Consider the following 22723-nt stretch of genomic DNA (forward strand, 5'->3'; position numbering starts at 1 on the left):
TTTAATCTGTTACACTCAAATGTCCATCACATTATAACAGCAAAGATTGGTTGCTACTTTAATTTCATTGCAACTTTAAGAAATTAAACTTTCTAAATTGTTAGACCAAACCAAAATTAAATCTACAATATCACAATTACATCAGTCAAATAGCTTTTGCCACTTTATTAGAACACTCTCTGCAGTGGCTGATTCTGATTGGTTAATAGCAGCATTCAGCGCTCAAATATTTTGGCAACTTGACTAGATATAATCCCGACCTCATATCAAAATTAATAAATGTGGGGTATTTAACTTCTGTATTTAAACTCAAGGGTTAAACAGCCCATCATATATTTCTGGTCTTCGGGTAGTAAAACTTGTTTTGGGCACACATTTAGAAGCCAAAACATCCATACATTCACTATAAATCATAAATAATAATAATAATATGTTTTTTTTTTAATAATAAGTATTTTTATAGCACCTTTCAAGAAACCAAGGACGCTTCACAAAATAATACAAGCTATTGGCAAACAAAATACACCAGACAATCAGAGGGGATATTCAAACAAACACAGATAATTAATAACAAGAGGTCATGCAGTCAGATGATGAACATCAATTATGTGAAGAAATAAATGATAAAAAATGATTTCTCATATTGTAATGCAAAATCTTGGAACATTCAAGGATGAAGCCTCACTGAAAACATCGAAATTCAGCCTCAGAATGAACAATTAGTCTGAAGGGCCAAGGCTTTGAGCCTTCAGTTCCCATGCCAAAGATCACTCACAGCTTTTATCCCTCACAAGGGTATACAACACGTGTTGAACTATCTTATTTTTTTGGTTAAATTTCAACAGCCTTCTGTTTTGAGGATAACACTTTACGTAAGTGTTCCAGACCCCATAAAATATCCACCTCAGCGCACCCCTCACACAAACAAGTGCTCAAACGTCCCAGCTATCTCTGACACAAATCCAGTAACGGGAGACACAGACCCTGAGGTCAAACACTGAAAACTGACACCGCTTCTTACAGAGCCACTGAGGCAAAGCTTTCAGGCCATGTGGACGGCAAATACAGGAGCCTGTATTTATACACGATCATTGATCTTGCAACAAAAGAAAGCACAGCCAAAGTCTGATCCAATTCATTCAACGAACATGGGATAATCTCAGATCTGTGATTAGTAAGGGCAGTTACCAGGGGCGTAGAATTAGGGGGGGACGCTAGGGACGTGTCCCTACCAATATCCAGCCACTACTAAACTGTCCCTAGCAATATTTCGATCAAATAATTAAAAATATGTACATGTTTTTGCCATTTCAGACGCATCTGAAACATCATATCATTGATATTACCTAATAAGTTAAAGTAAAGATGTTAGAAATCTGCGCGCTCTCAAGGACGCGCATTTAATACATGTGCTGAATGAAAGAAAGAAATTCAAACTGGGTGAGTAAATGATGACTTGGGTGAACTATCCCTTTAAGACACCCAGCGCTTTGATGCTGATGCTGTCGGTTCACAAAATCATAATTGTGTATTTATTATCTGTTAAACATACTATTTAAAAAAAAAAACTCTGTAAACTATATGAATTATAACCGGGGCGGGGGTCCACAAAAGCGAACCTACGCCCTTGGCAGTTACAGATTACAGGTGTTTTTCTATGCTCCCCTGTCCTCGAGAAACCCTTTGAGCCCCATCAATGAGCCAGCTTAGTCAAAAGGGTCACGGGCTGCGATCTGACGTGTTAATGACATAACCGTCCTGCAGGAAAGGTACAGACTGACTCTCTCTCTCTGATGTTTAATCCTTGCTATGAATAACACCCACCTGCCATAACTCTCTGGGCTGTGTGAGCGTGGTAGGCCAGCATCTATCAATCCCCACCGTGACTCGAGGGATTCCCACATCAACCTCTTGATATCAAGGCGTCAACTGTGTGAGACCTTGGCACAGGAGATGTTTTCTAATAGTTCTGTTTGTTCACGGTTCAGCGTTTGCGCATACGAGAGATGCCTAACTTGTGCTTGGCTCCTGGGTAGGGCTGAACAATTCATTGAAATCAAACTGAAATTATGATTTGGCATTTGGCAAATTCTGCGATTTATTGTTTGCCCACAGTATCAAATTAACATTAACAGTATCACAACATATATCCATCATGTTACAGAATGTACAAAGCCTAAAAGATAAAACGTAACAAATGAATGAAAAAAAATAAAATTTAAAAAATAAATGTGCTGCAATTTTTTTTATAAAATATATACACATCCTGCCTCTTTATAATGTATATTTAAGTAGTGTATATATACCATATGTGACCCTGGAGCACAAAAGCAGTCATAAGTCGCTGGGGTATATTTGTAGCAATAGCCAACAATACATTATATGGATCAAAATTATTGATTTTTCTTTTATGCCAATAATCATTAGGATATTAAATAAAGATCATGTTCCATGAAGATATTTTGTAAATTTCCAACCGTAAATATATCAAAACTTAATTTTTGATTAGTAATATGCATTGCTAAGTACTTCATTTGAACAACTTTAAAGGTGATTTTCTCAATATTTAGATTTTTTTTGCACCCTCAGATTCCAGATTTTCAAATAGTTGTATCTCAGCCAAATATTGTCCGATCATAACAAATACATCAATACATCAATGGAAAGCTTATTTATTCAGCTTTCAGGTGATGTATAAAGCTCAGTTTCAGTTTATGACTGGTTTTGTGGTCCAGAGAAACAAGTGAGCAAAATTCTTTAGAATATTGTCTTGGAACTTCCATTTTTGCGGTAGCTCTATAGCTTCGCTGTTGAGGAGTAATTAGCAGGTTATTAAGTGGATTTACATATTTTAATAAAGTTATCATGAGCATTGTACTGTTGAATGTCATAACAAATGTCAGTAGACCAATAAGTTTTTAAAATGAGCGGTTCATTCAGAAATTTGTCTGACCTTACATTCAGCTGAGAAAATGCAAACGGAAGACATGTTTACGTCACGATGTTGGAAGATTTGCATAACACCGCCCAAATGTTTACACAAAGAAAACAGGTATAACTTTTCTTCTCACTGTAGTAGTGTTGCCGCTGCCATGTCGTGGAGACGCTGTGTTTCCAAATATGGTAAGGGGCATAAAATTTCCATCACACACTTGAGGTATTCGGCCAATCAGAACCCAATAGATAGCTGGCCAATCAGAGCACACCACGCTTTTCAGAACGATGAGCTTTGTGAAAATTGACATGTCTCAGAAAGGCGGGGCAGAGAGGAGAAACAATAATGTACGGTATGTGAAAAATGAACAGCGTAAACACATTGCATTACACGAAATACACAAAATAATGTTATTTTTAGCATCGTCATAATGTGACCCCTTTAAAAAGCAACACACGCCAACATTCTCCCAAACTAAACAAGAAGCTTTTATAAACCTGTTGTCCAAAAAAAAGAGAACATTTAATAAAATCAATAACTTCATTTTCTGATGTGGATCTTTCTCACAGTATAGGCAGAAAATGTTTTCTATACAGTAATAATTTAATGTCGATTAGCATTGGATTCTAAATGTACTTTATTATTATAAAAATACCTAAGACAGCTTGAAGAACACAGATAAACCCTATTTTGTTGAGTCATGTGTTTACTGTCTTAATGTTTAATCAATTCAAGAGTTTCTATATTGTTTTTATTCAGTCACATATTAGGGATTTCCTGGAAAGTCATGAGTTTTATTACTTCTGTGATGCATATGTGGAGTTTCCGCACGAGGGCGCCCCCTGGCGTCCAGTATTAACACATACATGTGTTAGCACTCAGTAATTTGCTGGCTTAAATAGGAATAATACTCTTATTTTATAATTTATTTTTATCTAATTATTATTGTTTTTTTTGTTAATTTGTTTTAAAAATCAGCAGTCGAACCCTGGATCAGAAGGTTTTGGCCAGTAGCTCACCTCTGGCGGTTCGTTTCTGAGGCCTCGTGGCAAGACAGACCCCACACGTCTTCTATCTTCAGACAGGAATCTTTGTGGGCCCTCCATGCCAGAGGGGACAGCCATTGCAGGGTCATGAAGGAGAAAAATCCTGCATTGTCCACCGGGTGCTGATGTCTGGAGGTGAAAATGGAAGGGTTTGGCTCATATCAGTCATCTAGGCGCTATGTGCTATGTCTGAGAATGACGTGACCTTGAACGTGAGAGAAAATCTTTACTGGCTACGGCCAAACAGGAGATGAATCACACGTTCGTGTTTGAACAGCAGTTTGCACGTCCCTCTCAGAACTCTTACGAAGCAGTGAAAAAGTTCAGTGGCTCTTTATCAGTAAGCATGTTAAAAATTGAGCCATCTGTGAGTAAAGGATAAGAGCGTTCTTATCAGGACCTCATTGACTGTCCCTTGAATCCAAATGGCAGCGTAGCAAACATCTCCTAAGGTCTGTTTCACACCTCACAAAAGTATTTCGGTGCATAAGTTTATTTTGGCCCCAGTTTCACACTGTGTGCATAAGCAGTGTGGAAGAAGTGTAATATAAGTTAGGTTTTTCCACATTAAACTCAGCAGAAACCATGTTGAAAATACACTATAAATTTATTTTATCCACACAAGCTTTTACAATATAGGCTTATATGAACTGGTGTGACCTATTCAATGTTAAAAATAACGACAATCATGTTAAATGCAGGATAATTTCTATTTAATTAAGTGACAGATTCAGATGATAAAAGCAGCTCATAGCTTCATTTTAAGGTTTGAGTTTAAAGTAGATTAATTATTATTTAGATGTAAATGCGTCGCCTAATAACTAACCAGTTATTAAAGAAATATTCAAAGTAGTAGCCCAGAAATGATTTTATTTTCTATAAAGAGCCACTGTGTGAAAGTAAAATATGAGTCTCCTCTTGTAGTTTGTGAAACTTAGGTTTGAAACGTTCAAGGAAGGTTGACATGCCAATCAATTTATTATAGAGGTCATTCATTTTTTCTGTCAGATAATTTGGCTGGACAGGAAAGAACACAGGTTTTGAGCATAAACATAAAAATATCTATTAAAATATTGTCGAAAATTGTCCTGTGGTGTGGCTGTCATTATGAAGTGAGAAATACAAAATATATAAAATAAACAGTGTGGGCTAAAAAAAACAGTCGAACATACTTTAAAAATATTATATAGTATATAAATGTATACTTTATATATATTATGTATTATATAATTTCATATAATATATGTTATATAATTATAAGTTGTTTATATTAATTTATGAAGTCCTGTGAAGTTATTCTTCCACATTTTAAGCATTAATAATCATAAAGTAAGCTTTATGTGTTTGTGCATATGGGAGGCCTAACTGTCGGAAACAATGCGTCAAAGTCAATTAATACCTTTTCCTGCAGTGTGACATGCTGTACACCAGCAAGAGCTATTTTAAACAGCATTTGCTAATTATTTTATAATTATTATACATGCGGCGTTTATGAGCTCAAACTAACTGAGAAATGTACTGGAATGTTAATTTGTAAACAAATTCATTTTTCACACAGCAGGGCCTTTAAAACGAACAAGTGAGGGGAAAAGATAAAATAAAAGTGGTAACTGGTCACATCCCCTAAAATATACACATACCTTTCTAAAATTATTTGTGAAATTTGTGACCCTGTCTGAAGCACAAAAGCAGTCTTAAGTCGCTGGGGTATATTTGTAGCAATAGCCAACAATACATTGCATGGGTCAAAATGATCCATTTTTCTTTTAAGCCAAAAATCATTAGGATATTAAGTAAAGATCATGTTCCATGAAGATATTTAGTAAATTTCCTACCATAAATATATCAAAACTTCATTTTTGATTGGTAATATGTATAGTGCTTAGGACTTAATTTGGACAACTTTAAAGTGACTTGATTTTTTTGCACCCTCAGATTCCAGATTATCAAATAGTTGTATCTCAGCCAAATATTGTCCTATCAAACCATACATCAATGGAAAGCTTATTTATTCAGCTTTCAGAAAATCCGAAAATTGAGTCTTATGACTGGTTTTGTGGTCCAGGGTCACATTTTTTATTTAAAGTAATTTTAGTCTTAAATCTATTTGCTAGCTACCCACATATTAATTTTATATGGTTATAACAATTATATCCAGAAGAACTTACTTGTGTGTGATCCGAAAGGGCTTGAGTATCTGTAAGCTATGGCGATATCTGCCTTGTCTTTTTGTTTCGGTGCCGAGGTCCACCTCATCATCGGGGTCTGGGAGAGTCTGTGGAGGGGACAGAGTCAAACCCTCCACCTGTCCTGCGGCCTCCAAGGCATCTGAGAACATACCTGTCTCTAACAAACAAAAACAGAAAAACACAACACTTCAAAAGCTACTAAATACTGTCAGACACTTGTGATGAGCTCCTGTCCACTCTCATGACAGACTGGGAATGTCTGAATCTGCTGACTAATATCAGTGCAGTGACACAAACCTTCCTCTAACGTTATGGGCTTGGCTGTGAAGTTAAAGTGTTTATCTATTTAAAGACGCCTGTGGGTGGCCTCAAGGCTGGTGGATACTGAGACGGAGGATATTCGAGCTCGCCGTGTGTGTGTTGACCCTGTCACTGATCCATCTGTGGCATAAGACACGATAAGGTAAATCCAGCAACGCCGTGACTCTCTGTATCTGCTCGGTGTACGTCACCGGCGACTGCCAGATAATGAAAGATAGGCACATAGTTTCATTATTTACACTCTATACAAGAAAGAGCCCATGTTTGATAAAAAAATCACTAATGCAATAGTGAATGTAAACAATGACAATGTGAACATTTTGAAATGGTAAAGGGCTAATTCAATCAGAAATGAGCATTCTGTCATTACATGCATGACTTTATTTCAGAATTTAAGGAATTGATCTTGTTATTTATGCAACTATAATGAATGGTTTAAGATTAAGGCTTTTGAGCGTCATAAAGCACTATAAATTCCAGTACTTCTGAAGACATATGATTGTTTTTTTGTGTGAGAAACACTGAAATGTAGGTATTTAGATAAACTGAAAATCAACTCTATCTTTCCTTGGAGTGTTTATGATAGTTCAACGGCCTGATTAGGGCCATTTATGTTGAGCAAGTATATAGTCATGTTTTCTCTTCATTTACAATGAAGCAGTGTGTAGTTAGTTAGCAAGGTAATGAGGTGTAGATATTCTAAACCAATCGATTTGACATCAGTATCAGTAGATACTCAAAAATTGTATTGAGCAATGCCTAATACTGATAATCTGAATGTTTCATTCATGAATCAGACTAATCCGGTTCTCGACTTAATGACTAAATCATCTAATGTTAGTCAGATCTGAAACAACATTTTCATTTTTAGGTAACGCTCCATACATGAGCCCATTTCAATAGGCACACAAACAGCTGAGTAAGACATAAATGCACACATTTTGGACCTTATATAAGGCGTGTAGTTCATGTTTGTCTTCCCCTATCTTCAGTTTCAGACTACTATGGTTACCGGACCTGAAGGGGAAGGAAAGGGCACGTGGTGATCTTTGCAGAAGCGTGCAGACAGATTAGCGGACTATTTTTAGCTGGTCATCTGTAGAGCATTGCTTATATGCAATAAGATGAGCAGTCTGACATGAAACACTTATTATTATTGTTTTTAATAGTAGCTGTTGCGGAACTAGTATATCTTTGAAAGAGTGCGCGGTGGGACGAAATGCTCCTCTGTCATTCTAGCCGCCACGTTATTTTGCGCATATACTACGCGTTACGGTAATAGCGTGTGAAAACTCAGATCAGAGGAAAAGCATCTGTGGGATTCATTTATTAAGCCATTTTCTCTGTCAATAATGAATGAATGAACAAATAAACAAATAGACCAATGAATATGAAAAAACTGTCTGATGAGAAATAAAAGCCTTTTACAATTTGCATATAACCATTTTGTATATGTAAATTCCCATAGTTATATAAAAAAAAAAAAAAAAAACCTGTCTCCGCAAAAAACTCCCTGTTTCCACAGAACAGTTTCAATTCAGATTAATAGTCCACTGCCCAGGGTGTCACTCAACCAGTTTCAAGACAATCTGGAACTGTGTTTATGGACCGATGAGACAAAGATGAACCTGATGGGAAAGCAACAATGTGGAGGAAAAAAGGGAACTGCAATGATCCCAAGCATACAGCCTCATCTGTAAAGCATGGTGGAGGTGGTGTCATGGCATGGGCATGCATGGCCGTCTCTGGAGCAGGCCCTCTCAACTTTACTGATGACTTAATGTATGATGACAGCAGCAGAATGAATTTGGAAGGGTACAAAACCATCTTGCCTACCAATATTCAAGAAAATGCCACCAGATTCATTGGGAAGTGCTTCATATTGCATCAGGACAATGACCCAAAACACCCTGCCAGTTCAGTCAAGGAATTTATAGATTGCCCAACTCAATCTCCAGATTTAAATCTGATTGAACATGAATTTCAGCAGCTGGAGAGGATAGTAGTGGGCAACTGTGGTAGTAGAGCTTTGCTTTTCCTTTAAATTGTGTGCAAATGGATAAATATCCATTTGCACACAATTTAAAGGAAAAGCAAAGCTCTACTACCACAGTTGCCCAGTGTTGATCCAGTGGGACTAACACTACTGCACATAAGTATCTGCTAGATGGCCTTTAATAATCAGAAATAGTTGAAGAAATCAGTTTATGATATGATAGCATTACACCTGCTCTCTTGACCTGTCTTCGCTGTTGTGTGTGTTCCCGGACATTTCTGGAGATGTTCTCCATTGGGATCCTCATATGGGACGTTTTATAGATTATCAGAACTACTTTTATCTTAAATGAGCATGGCATGTTATTAATGAACACGAATATTGGCCCTCCACTATTTAAGGAGTTTAAAAGCAACACAAAAACTGTCTCAGAAAGTTTCTAATAAAGTTGGAGCTGAAGAAGGTCACTTACATATCAAACAGAAAACGCCTCTTTCCTTTCAGCTTCTGGATGTTCCCACAGGTTACAAATGATTTATTCAGAAAGTCAACGCTCTCTGGGTCCCTTGCTGCACATGACACATCTTCCTCTCGCAAAACAAGTTAAACAGCATGTGCTCTGATCCTGAGTGAGAGTTGCACTGAAGGTGCACTGGAGAGTTTGACGGAGCACAGCTGACGGAATTCCCTAAATGCATCTTGCGTCACACCCTAGCAGCCAATCACGGACTTGCTTGGTCGTCGCTATGGTTACCGGACCTGAAGGGGAAGGAAAGGGCACGTGGTGATCTTTGCAGAAGCGTGCAGACAGATTAGCGGACTATTTTTAGCTGGTCATCTGTAGAGCATTGCTTATATGCAATAAGATGAGCAGTCTGACATGAAACACTTATTATTATTGTTTTTAATAGTAGCTGTTGCGGAACTAGTATATCTTTGAAAGAGTGCGCGGTGGGACGAAATGCTCCTCTGTCATTCTAGCCGCCACGTTATTTTGCGCATATACTACGCGTTACGGTAATAGCGTGTGAAAACTCAGATCAGAGGAAAAGCATCTGTGGGATTCATTTATTAAGCCATTTTCTCTGTCAATAATGAATGAATGAACAAATAAACAAATAGACCAATGAATATGAAAAAACTGTCTGATGAGAAATAAAAGCCTTTTACAATTTGCATATAACCATTTTGTATATGTAAATTCCCATAGTTATATAAAAAAAAAAAAAAAAAACCTGTCTCCGCAAAAAACTCCCTGTTTCCACAGAACAGTTTCAATTCAGATTAATAGTCCACTGCCCAGGGTGTCACTCAACCAGTTTCAAGACAATCTGGAACTGTGTTTATGGACCGATGAGACAAAGATGAACCTGATGGGAAAGCAACAATGTGGAGGAAAAAAGGGAACTGCAATGATCCCAAGCATACAGCCTCATCTGTAAAGCATGGTGGAGGTGGTGTCATGGCATGGGCATGCATGGCCGTCTCTGGAGCAGGCCCTCTCAACTTTACTGATGACTTAATGTATGATGACAGCAGCAGAATGAATTTGGAAGGGTACAAAACCATCTTGCCTACCAATATTCAAGAAAATGCCACCAGATTCATTGGGAAGTGCTTCATATTGCATCAGGACAATGACCCAAAACACCCTGCCAGTTCAGTCAAGGAATTTATAGATTGCCCAACTCAATCTCCAGATTTAAATCTGATTGAACATGAATTTCACCAGCTGGAGAGGAGAGTAAAGGCAGAAACTCCCCAAAACAAGCAACAATTGGAATTGGCTGCATTAAAGACTGAGAAAAGCATTTCAAAGGATGAGAGCAAGAGTCTGGTGATGTCTATGGGTCACAGACTCACTGCTGTGATTGTGTGCAAGGGATCTGCAACTAAATAATAGCTTTTAATCTTTTATATCTGCCTTATGTTCAACTGTCCCAATACTTATGCTCACATCAATGAGTGGGATGAACTCTAAAAGTGCTGTTCTTTTTATTTGGTAAAACATCTATGTGTTGAAACGGCTAATAATAAAATGTAACATTCTGTAGATTTGTCTCATATTCATCTTTTAATCATATTTGAAAATGTCTGGACTCCACAGCCAACAGAGCAATTTTGTCTTTACTGTCCCAATACTTATGGAGGGCACTGTATATACTGTATATTACATTCTTTATAATGTTTTCGCTATGTAAAGGTCGGCTGTGTTGACATAACAGTGAATGACAACTGACAGCAAGTTGTTGTGATTTTTATATAACATGGCTCTATGCAGTACAAGAGCACCGGACAAGCTGAAAAAGACAATAAACACTGCAGTAGTTGACAAATAAACATGAACTTTGAATACAACATAAAAATGTAGGTTATGTAAGGTTATACAATGTCTAAGCTGCTGTTACTGGTCGACAAGTTTTGCAACATTTTTAAATAACCTTTTAGCTGTTGTGTAGTCCAACAAGTATAAGTGTCCTATTAATATGAGATCATAAACACTGTAAGACAAGTAAAAGAATAGTAGCTTTAGTTGAAGAATATCAAACTGGTGTTTGCTAAATTAATTTAAGGTATATAGGAAACTTACTGGTATTTGTAACACTTAATGCAACAAGTAAAATCCTTTGCAGTCAAACACATCAGTTTTATACAATTCTTCATTCTCATGCAGTTAGAAGTGCTGCAGACCTGTGCTGTAGTGACCTCTGTTGGCATATAGCACACTGGATATATGAGAATTGCCTAAAGCAGTGCTTCTCAATCCAGGTCCTGACTGCAGAGTGAAGTCTCTTTTATTGAACACACGTGATTCAGATCATCAGCTCATTAGCAGGGAGTGTTTCAGATCATACAGTGCAGAATGAGCTGGCCTGAGAGCCACTGACCTGCAGAGTCACAAAACAGAGGTGAGTCTGAATGTACTCATGGTAGGGTCACCGCCATAAGCCCTAAACACACTGCACGATATTCGGCAGTCCCAGACGAAAGACTGGCATCGTGAAGCAATCGCGGCGATTTCTGATTGGCCACAATTATTTCACGATACCAATCTTTCATCTGGGACAGCCGAAAATCGTGCAGTGTGTTTAGGGCTTTAGTCCTGCAAATGTCCTTGGCATATGTTGTACTGGATAGATGAGCAGAATTCAGGACAGCACCTGGAAATCCTGAATGAGTGGCAACTCTTTAATGCAAGGGACACAAATGCAACATTTAAATCAAAATTCTTATTCTTAGTGATTTGTGGCACTCAAGAAAATTAAAAACAAACATTCGCCTAATCATGAAATACCTTGAAATATCAGGGAAATGTTTTTCAGATTTGGAAAAGTCATGGAAATTTCAATAGTTTTGATCTTCTCTAAAATATTTCATATACTAATTATGTCTAAGAGTCAGTCAAGAGTTTATGTAGCGTAAACTTGCTTTCACATCAAAAAGATGTTTGAAGTATGAGTGCTTCCTCAAATTATTTCAATGAATTGGACAAAATGATGCACAAATGGTCTGAATTATTATTATTATTTGAATTTAGATTTAATTTAAAGTTGCATTTAACTATATTTTGTTCTTGGGTTTTATGTGAATTTTACAAAACGTGTCACATTTCAGCCCAGTGTGAAAATAATTTTGTATGAAGAACTTGTCTTGTAACATTTGCATTTTCACAATTTTACCTCCAAACTGACAAATAATATCTAATATTTCACAATTTAAAGACTTATTTTTTTCTGCAACAGTCCAGAAAAATTAGGCATATATACATATATACAGTATATATATATACAGTGCTGGGTAGATTACTTGCAAACTGTAAACTGCAAATTGAAGTCCGTTATTGATTACAAATTACATAATGAAAATTGTAGTTAGTAACAATCTATTAGATTATCAATTTTAGGTCATGTACTCTGACTACTTGATTACTTTTAGGCTAATTTTTATCTAATTTATCCCATCGATTTAAACAGGATTATTGCATACCATATTGGCATAAATAAATACATAATCCATTCTTTATCAACAACATGCAGTGCATTAAACATCACAATCAGGGTTTCCCAGACTGGGGTAGAGGAATTATGGAGAATCAATAAATTATGAACAATTGAGTAATTTACTCACATTGTGTAGATAATTTGTAACCACATATGTAATATGTAATCCATAAAAAAATAATTTATTGGATTACTACCATTTTAAAATGTAACAATTTAATTACAAATACTTAATTTTTGGAATATGATTACCTAATCTAGATTATATGCATCTATCTATCTGTCTGTCTGTCTGTGTGTCTGTGTGTCTGTGTGTGTGTGTGTGTGTGTGTGTGTGTGTGCATGTTTATGTGGTTTATGAGGACACAAATTTGTATAATGACATGGGTATGACAGAGGTATTACAATATGAAGGTGGTTTATGAGGACACTGCCTATGTCCCCGTAATTCAAAAGGCTTAAAAAACATACTAAATGGGTTTTTTTTGAAAATCTAAAAATGCACAAAGTCTCCTGTGAGGCTAAGTTTAGGTGTAGGGTTGGTGTAGGGCAATAGCACACACAGTTTGTTCAGTATAAAAACCATTACGCCTATGGAGAGTCGCCATAAACCACAAAAACCAACATGTGTGTGCGTGTGTGTGTGTGTGTGTCTATGTTTGTGTGTGTGTGTGTGTGTCTCCTTGCCTGTATTGCATATGGACAGCTCAGTTTTATGGTTAAGGTGAGTCGTGAGTCATGTATTTAAGGCCATTCACTCACTTTAATGTAGTTATGAAGCTTGTCCGCTGCTGTCTGTTAGCCTGCTGAGAGTCATACATTAACAGTCCAGAAATCACTTAGACGGTTTCACTTTCCTGAGCTGGGAAATCTGCTGAACGCAGGCAATCAATGAAGTGCATCCAAAGCTTTCAATTTCCATGAGGCTTCATAATGCATACGTCTAAAGCAACACACACTGCTGAACTACCTGCTTAGAGACATGGACAGATACATCGATGAACAGACAAACAACCTTTAAAATGTTAATTAAATGTCATCAAACACAAAATGCCATTGCTTCACATAGAATGAATGAATAAGTGAAACTGGCCTTGCATCACTGCATCAGGATCTCCAGCAGCCTGTTTCACAACACAGCACATATTTATTTGGTGCCAATATCAGAATTGTTCATTATCACCATCTTTTCCCCTTCCTCAGTGAGAGCCGCGTGGATGGAGGCGACACAGCTGATGCACATTACAATGCGAGTCCAGCAGCGGCTCCTCTCTGACCTGCGGTGCATCCCATCGCCTCAGCTATATGAGGTCAGAGAGAATAGAGGTCCAGTGCCATCCCACACTCCATAAGGTAGACTAAACCCTTTATCTGTCTATTCCCAGCACTGGGTGGCCAGGCCACAGCCGCTATCAACAGAGAGCCACAAATATGCCTCCGAAACCAAATCCAGTCTCAGCTCTGTCTCAAAATAGATTTCTCTTTCTTGTCTTTCACCCCTTGTTGTACACGGCACTGAAAAGATTGTCTGGAAAATACAGAGCGTAACTCACACCGGGGCTGGACAGATTGGAGCTCGCGTTTCTGTTCAGCTGTGTGGTCAGAACAGATAATGGCAAAGCTTTATGTTGCAGTAGGAAGTATTTTCTGTGTGAAGGCCAATCAGATTAATAGAATGTTCTGGTTCAATATAACTTAAGCTCTACACATAATCTATGGCATGCTGTTGATTACCACTGAAAAACATATAGACTGGTCCCTCAGTTTGTAAAAATAAGCAAAAGTTGTTTTCCGTAATGCACTTTTACAGCAGAAGTCTGCAGCAACATTACTTTATGAGCATTATACTAGATAGAGAAGGGGGAGTGTTTTTTTTTTCTCCAAATTCTTTACATTTATTTGTATTCATATTAGTTTATGATTTTTATATTTTATTTTTATTGCCAAACTTTTATAAAAAAATTTTTATTTAAATGTATGTATGTATGCACGTTTAAATATTTAATGTCTCACTTAATAAAGAATTTCACGTGGTGTAACCAAATAAAACATATTTTCCTCAATCATATTTAAATTTATTTGCCAAGATTTATTTTCACAAATATCATGAATGGTCATAAAAGGGAAAAAAGTTAAAACTTTATATAGAAATGTGCTATTTGTATTCTTTCCTTTGTTTGTTTTTTTACAGGTTTGAAAATAATTATACCAAACTTTTATACCATTTAAAAAAATAATTATTTTTGAAACATAAAAATGTCAAGATATATATTATATTTGACAAATATCATGAAATATTAATTAATGAACTTGTATACTATTTTCAAAATATTTGTTTTTAATATTTTATATATATACTTATATATATAAGATGAATATCATGTGGTTTAATCGAGTAAAGCATTTTCCTTTTAACTCAAATGCATTAAATAAGAAGCGAGTGTACACATTATTTAATTATTATAAACATTATTATTATTATTATAAAAATAGTATTGTTATACAGAATGAATGTATTATTATAAATAGTATTATTAAAATTTGTATTATTGAATTGAATTGCCTTTACTGTCATTGCATATAAAATAAAAATAAATACCATATGCTCTTCCAACACAACATACCACGCATACGAACATAAATACATGCACAAACAAAAAATAGAATTGCACTGATGCTTGTGGTATATATTGCACAAAATAAATACATGAATGGAATGATGCTCGTAAGACCTATAGCAAATGAGATATTATGTGTGTCGATTGAGAGTGAGGATGGCCTTAGGATAAAAACTGTTCATAAATCTGGAAGTCCATGCTTTGTTTGACCTGAAACGCCTTCTTGAGGGCAAAAGGTCAAACTAGGAGTGGCCGGGGTGGAAACAGTCATCATCATCATCATTGATCATTCATTCATCACATCATCATTATCATAAAAATAAATGGTAACACTTTATTTTAAAGTGTCCATAATACAGAGTAATTACCTAATTAAGTACTTAGTAGTAGCCGTTGTACTTACATGCAATAAAATGTACTTACCATGTAACTAAGTTATGGAACAGCCTGTAATTATGTAGATGTAATAGGCAGCTACTGTTACACATACTGCATGTAACAGGCAGAGTCTGTTACACAGCAACTTGTGTAACCAAAAGATTGTTACATGTGTTGCAGACATTACACAACGTAATTACAAATGTAAGTAGACAGGCATTTAGCTACTTAATATTATTGCAATATTTCATGTTAAAATAGAGCCAATGCCTTTAAAATCCAATTTTTGGGGGCGCGAGGACTGGAATTGAGAACTGTTGGTTTAGCCCATAGATTTTTAAAATGACGATTTGAAAATTTAGAAATTTTTTAAATGATTTTTTTTGGTCTCATTCTGTCTCGTGTATCTCGTCAGTGTCTGCGCTTGCTTGGCCTTTTGTTGTGAAAAAATAAGGAAAGTGTGTCCAGCTAAATTCAATTAGTATTTTGTTAGATGGGTATAAAAAAGCTTAGTTTACCGCGGCAGGTGTCGTGTGAAATCTCCTCGTGTGAAGACCGAAGAGTGTAAAGATCATCGACTCTACTGTGTGACTCCACCGGACAGAGACACCGGCAAAGGATAGAAGAATCACTTTTTATTTCTCCTCTTCTCTACGACTTGTTTCAGTTTTATAATCATTTCTTACTATGTGTAAGTTGTTGTTTTTAGCATGTGTGTTTGGCTCAGTGTTATTTCTTAGGATTACTGATAAACTATACTGTCATGATTTGTATTATCTATATAATGTCTGAATTTATTATGTCTGTATAGGTCTTTTATTAAGTTTTAGTTTTATTTAATTTGAGTTATTTTAATACTTAAACTAAATGGAAATGATATATATATATATATATATATATATATATATATTTAATTTATAAATGTATGTATGTGTGTGTGGTTGTACATATACATATATAGTTGTTGTTTTTTGGTGTTTGGCTTAGTGTTATGTTAGAATCATTGGTAACACTTTACGGTAAGGGTACAAGAATTACCATGAACTCATGCATAAATTATGCGTTACTTCATGCATTAATATCTCATGAATTATCAGGAACTAACAAGAATTCAAAATATTTCTATCATGACTTCATGGATGAACAACACATTAATGAAGACATTAACTAAGATGGGTACATCACCATGATTTATGATTTGTTACGCATGATCATGATGTTTTTTGTTCCTTTACTATCCACTGTGGATACATCTATACTTTTGGTACATGAATCATCATCAATTCATGCTGAAGGAGTGGATGCCGATCTACCATACCCTTCACAATAATATTATTTCTTGTGTGTTTATTGATCAGTATTTAACCTCCTAGATTATTTGATGATTGACGTGTTTCCATACTGAAGTCTATTCTGTTCATAGGGTCACAGAGCCATGATTAGGTCAGGGTGGCCTCCCATCTACATGAGCAACAGTGATTGGGACAACTGGGACATTTATGTGTTCTGCTGTTTTATGATATTGTTTGCAACTTGCTTACTGAGCAATTTAACTGGTATTTGCATAATAGATATGAAATAATCCTGCGTTATTCTGTATTTTTACACTCAAAAAAGAGACGAGCATAGTGTGTGTGTAATGAACCATGCTGAATGCTGATAAGAGTCTTGCCAGAGCTAGGCCACCTTGAACAGAAGATATGTGTTGTCTGTGTATGTGTGTGTCTGCATCTTTTCCTGAGTACGTCTGACTCCTGGTCTTCATTCAACACCTGGTCCTCGGGTTTTAACTCTCAATTCCCTTACAATGCATAGAAACATAGCATTATTTTGTGCATGTAAGACTACTTACCTCATGCATGCATACAGGCTAGAACAGTATGTCAATTAATGTGAGAACTAATGTTTTATGAGTTTTCAAGCACGTTCATGTCATCCTCATATAGCCTGCAGTAAATGGACAGACCCCAACATTATTATTATACTCTTATACCAAATTGTTTTTAGCTTTATTTATTTTTTTGTTTTTCATTTAAATGTTAAGTTTTGAAATTTTGTTGTATGCATTTGTCATTTTTATTTAATTTATTTTTAAAATGTGTATAGGTAGTATTTATAAAGTTTTGGATCTGTTTTTAGTTGCTTTAATACTACAATTGATTTCTTCTTTTGTCCTCATTTGTAAGTCGCTTTGGATAAAAGCATCTGCTAAATGACTAAATAATAATAATAATAATACTAAATAGATTCCTCCATAACTCTATATAAAAGGCCTATAAATTCTCTAATTGTTTTTAAGACATAAATACTTATTTTTATTAAGTTGTGGGTTTAGATATATATTTAGACATTTTCAAAGACAACTTTTTGTAAAAGTTTATTTTTTTTGTTTGAAATGTTGATTTAAAGTGTCAAGTTTTAGAATTATTATTACTACAGTCAAACCTGAACACAGAGAAAGCATTTTGTTACACAAAATATTACAATGAAAAGTAACAAAAATGAGCAGGATTGTTTTATCAGAGCTGAATCCTTCTGGGTCTTATTTCAGTTTTCTGAGTTGTTATGGCTATATGGTTATAACCATACCAATTCATTTGTATGTGTATATTTGTGTATGTGTATGTGTATGTGTGTGTGTGTGTGTGTGTGTGTGAGTGGATGTGTGTGTGTGTGAGTGGATGTGTGTGTGTGTGTGTGTGTGTGTGTGAGTGGATGTGCCTGTTTTGCACTCTTGATGTTTCAGAGTTTAACCCCTTCCTTGCTGTCCACTTTTTTACTGCATTGTAGCTGAATTATTGCTTTTATTTTATACATTTCCTGTGTTACAGTCACACCAGTTCATATGTGTGTGTGTGTGTGTGTGTGTGTGTGAGTGGATGGGTTGGTTTTGCACTCTTGATGTTTTAGAGTTTTAGAGCGCGTCAATGCTGTGTACTTTTTTTCTGCATTGTGGCAGATTTGTAGATTGCACACACAAAAACTTGCTGAATTTTTGTCAATTTCCCATTCATTTCCTATGGTCGGTCAAATTTGACCGAATAGCACAAGTGTGACTATTTTTTTACGACCACTTAGGCAGCTCAAATCAAGCCCTCAATTTTTGTGTGTGTTCACATTCCAAATGCCACAAAAGTCACCAAGTTTTGTACCATTCCTATGAAGCTGTGATTTTTACAAATTCAAAACTGAAAATGTTTCGGTCAAAAGTGCACCAGAGGGATATTATTTTTTTTAAATAAAAATAAAAGCTTGTCAACTACTGAAAGTTTCTTTTTATTCATTAATTAAGGTTTTGTCTCCATTCTGCTATCATCGGGACTGTTGTATCATGACATTGCATTTATAGATGTAGTCATCATATGCATGAATAAACTCCATACAGCTGTTTAAAAAGCTCAAGAATGTGCCATAAACTCCCACGGTAAGTGCATTACTGCAAACACAATTTTCAGCTGACAACTTTGGCTGTTTAACTGAGGAACGAGTCGGCATTAGTGTCACCGTCAATAAAGCTTAACTTGTTTTGAAGCCAAAAGACTTGTTTAAAGATTCAGACAGAGTGTATCTGCAAACAGTTGGAGAAGGACAGCGATTGACTGGAGGTGAACCTTATGGGCAGAAGCGAGCAACCAGCCCTTCAAATCAGCACTAATGGCCAGTCAAGCGTAAAGTGGCCGCTCTCGAGCCGTCACAGACAATTTCGTCTTCGCATATCCTTAAGATCTTTATTGGATGGTGCGGTCACAAATCAAAACTCATTAAGCAAAGGCCTCGCTAATTTAGATTTAATAAATGTGACTTAAGGGCAACAGTGTTAGACAAAGTTAACTAAGTCACCGTGACTCCCTCATTAAGCGAAGCTGATGACATGCACGTTAAAACACGACTAGATTTGAACCGTTTCAAAGTTTTTATCAAATTGACAGTTCCTCTACATGCCGCAGGTTTCATGGGTGGCAGAACAAACAAGACTGAACTTTTGTTCGCTCATAAATATGCAGCGCTACAGCTTTAGACCTGCTGTTGCACTCCTCATGATATTATTTGTGCATCAGCTCTACAGCAAGCCTAGTGCTCGACTGAGGAAACATGCTAACTAATTAATAGAGTTGCTACTGGAATATAGTCTGATTGACTTTTTTGCACGCTGTTAGCATGAGACGACAGGCTTTTAGTAAAACACTGGTAGAAAGCAAACCACTTCAGTTCATTATTTTGAGAGAGTTGTGACGTTCTGCTTTGTTCAAAGACTTCATGAAACTGCACATGACAAATAAGATCTATTTAGAAGCAGGCAGCTTGCTTTTCCCAGTAAAATAAATATTTAGAACATGATATTTAGACAAAACGGATGTTAAGTCAAAGAAAAAACAAGAGTGGCTTTTGGGAGCGTCGGTCTGAGCATGAAAACAAAGTTATTTTCATGTTTAAAAATAGTTGTGAATTCACCCAATTACTTGGACTGAAGTCATCTATTTCTCCATTTGTTTTTGAAAGGTCAGGGGCGTAATGAAGAGGAGTGTGACCGTAGTTCATTAGTCAGGCAGCGTGTCGTCTCAAAGGTATCACGACCGCTGGCATTTCAAATCAAACACATCAGGACATCAGATTCATTTATGTAAAAGGCCAGGAGCAAACGACATCACTGCAAGCACTTGATTTTTAATTTTATGACAAAAAACAAACTGTGAAGTGCAGTTATTACCTTGAGCTCCAACTTTACCTTAACCTTTAAATGTAAGAGGTGACCTTTGACCCTTGCATACAATTCTATATGATAGTCCACTTTATATGTCACAGTGTTAATAATTTATGACACGGTAAAGTCAACATGACCACAGAAAGTGGCAAACATTCTGTCAGCAGCAGACAGATGCGTAACGCTTTCAAGAAAATTGTTTTGAGGAAAAAAAGATGTATATATTGTTGTTTTAAAGGATTTTTTCCCTTTTTGATTTGATTATTCATTTATAATGTTACAAAGATTTCTATTTCAAATAAACACTGTTCTTTTGAACTTTCTGTTCATCAAAGAATCTTGAAATTAGCATCTATTAGAATGATTTCTGGAGGATGTGACACTGAAAACTACAGTAATGATGCTGCAAATTCAGCTGTGATCACAGAAATTTGAACATATATACACATAGAAAACAGTTCTTTTAAATTAAATATTTCCCACTTTTTTTTTTTTTTTAACAAATAAATGCAGCCTTGGTCAGTAGAAGAGACTTGTTTAAAAATAAATAAATAAATAAAATAGCTTACTGACCCCAATCAGTATTGTATACACACACACACACACACACACACACACACACGCACACACACGCACACACACACACACACACACACACAAATCTGCTCCCAGAAAGGCATTTCACCGTGGCGTCTCTCTTTCTGTCCAGAAGGGGGAGCTCATGAACCGTTGTACTCTATGTATTGGATCTGATCTATTATCCATAAGCATTATTATAGAAGTGGCGACCCTCTGTAACCTCCACGGTTCCTCCTTAAACAGATGGACACGTTCAGTCATACGCTCTGACTGCTGCAGAGTAATGAGGAGCTTTCACTTGCGCGGGACGAAGGGAACATTCGCTCTCCATACGATCCAATCACCTCCTTCTCATCCCATCGCTCTTTGAGCCGCTCTTTGTAATTGCCTGGATTCACTTTGACTGGAGGAAGTCGGGTAAGAGTGAACTAAATAGAAGCATCAAGATAGAGCCCACCAAAAAGAGATCCACGGAAGCTGGATCACTCCATATCCAATTACTTCCAAGGATGTGAGGAGCATGGCATTGGGGGGATTATGGGTTATGAGCCTGACTCTGGGGTGTTTATGCTTTGACATCGCTGCCCTTTGGATTCAGAGCCGCTCTGCTCTTTAGGAGAGCTCAAAAACAAGGCCAGGTGCTGAAGGACACTCCAGCTTCCAGAGGAAGAAGGTAATGGAGAAGTGAAGCGTGTGGATTCTGCGCAGAATTGAATTCACGACTCTCGGTGGTGTTGCGTAAAGAAGAAATGAGAAACATCTCCAGGGCTTCACAGAGAGATTTAATTAGTCTGTTTAGGGTTTTGTGTGAACATCTGAAAAATGGAGGATTCCTGTCAGGAGTAAATAAAGTCTACCGGGGAACAAAAGTGCATAAAAAGCACAACAACACAAATTAATGGTATTCCAGAGAATATCTGTGCTTGTCGATGTGAAAACCACATCCATTTGTCAAATGCAGGCTGAATGACAGTGATGGAGTCCACATAAAGGCCGGTGAATTGATGCACACGGCTCTCCGGCTAAGTGCTCTGATGGAGCGGCTGGAGCTTCCCAAAAATAGAGGAACGAGGAGAGAAAACAGGACACGTACTGTACGCTCGCTGCATGACCTTTCGCTGCTCCTGCATCTGTGCATGTGTTGTTTTCCTCGTCCGAGTCCAAAAACCTCTAAACCGGTGAAAGCTGGATGAGAGCGAGCAGACAAACAGCATCTGAAGAGGGTCTCAGATTTAATGGCACTGATGCATTTAAAGGAATAGTCTGGGTTCAGTACAAGTTAAGCTCAGTCAACAGCATGGCGAAATGCTGATTGCCATAAAAAACCTGGAATAAATGAACTCAGATTTAAATAAAATACAATGATTTAATAACTATTTAAACTAGATGTAATCAATCTATATGTAATTTGGGATGAGATTTTAAGATTTATTGTACAAGTCTGTTCTGCTCATCAACACTGCATTTATTGTTCAAAAATACAGGAAAAAAAAAAAAAAAGAAAAATTGTGAAATATTACTGCAATGAAGGTTTTCTAATTTAATTTACAATGTAATTTATTTCTGTGATGCAGCGCTGTATTTTCAGCATCATGACTCCAGTCTTCAGCATCACATGATCTTCAGAAATCATCCTAATATACTGATTTATTAGCAGTGTTGGAAACCGTTGTGCTGCTTATTTATTTATTTATTTATGGGAACCTGTGATACTTTTTCAGAAATAAAAAGTTGAAAAGTACAATTTATTTAAAATAGAAATATTTTGTAACCATACACACTTTGAGATATATAGTTTAATAATAACAGTTTGACATCAGTAATTTTTCCTTTTCTTTCTTTCTTTCTTTCTTTCTTTCTTTCTTTCTTTCTTTCTTTCTTTCTTTCTTTCTTTCTTTCTTTCTTTCTTTCTTTCTTTCTTTCTTTCTTTCTTTCTTTCTTTCTTTCTTTCTTTTTTT

At 36.3% G+C, this 22723-nt stretch overlaps 1 protein-coding gene across 1 annotated transcript in view; it reads right to left on the reverse strand.

Moving 5' to 3' along the window:
- Positions 1-8979, reverse strand: part of LOC306883702 (ATP-binding cassette sub-family C member 5-like) — a 45849-nt gene extending 36870 nt beyond the window's left edge. Inside the window, exons 1-3 of the mRNA XM_079439113.1 lie at positions 8960-8979; positions 6150-6325; positions 3955-4110 (exon numbers count right to left, since the gene is read on the reverse strand). Of these exons, the coding sequence (XP_079295239.1) occupies positions 3955-4110; positions 6150-6319 (326 nt within the window). The 5' untranslated portion in view covers positions 6320-6325; positions 8960-8979. The remainder of the gene's footprint in view (positions 1-3954; positions 4111-6149; positions 6326-8959) is intronic.
- Positions 8980-22723: the final 13744 nt, after the last annotated feature.

This window comes from Barbus barbus (assembly GCF_936440315.1).
Source record: "Barbus barbus genome assembly, chromosome: 17".
Lineage (NCBI taxonomy): Eukaryota > Metazoa > Chordata > Actinopteri > Cypriniformes > Cyprinidae > Barbus > Barbus barbus.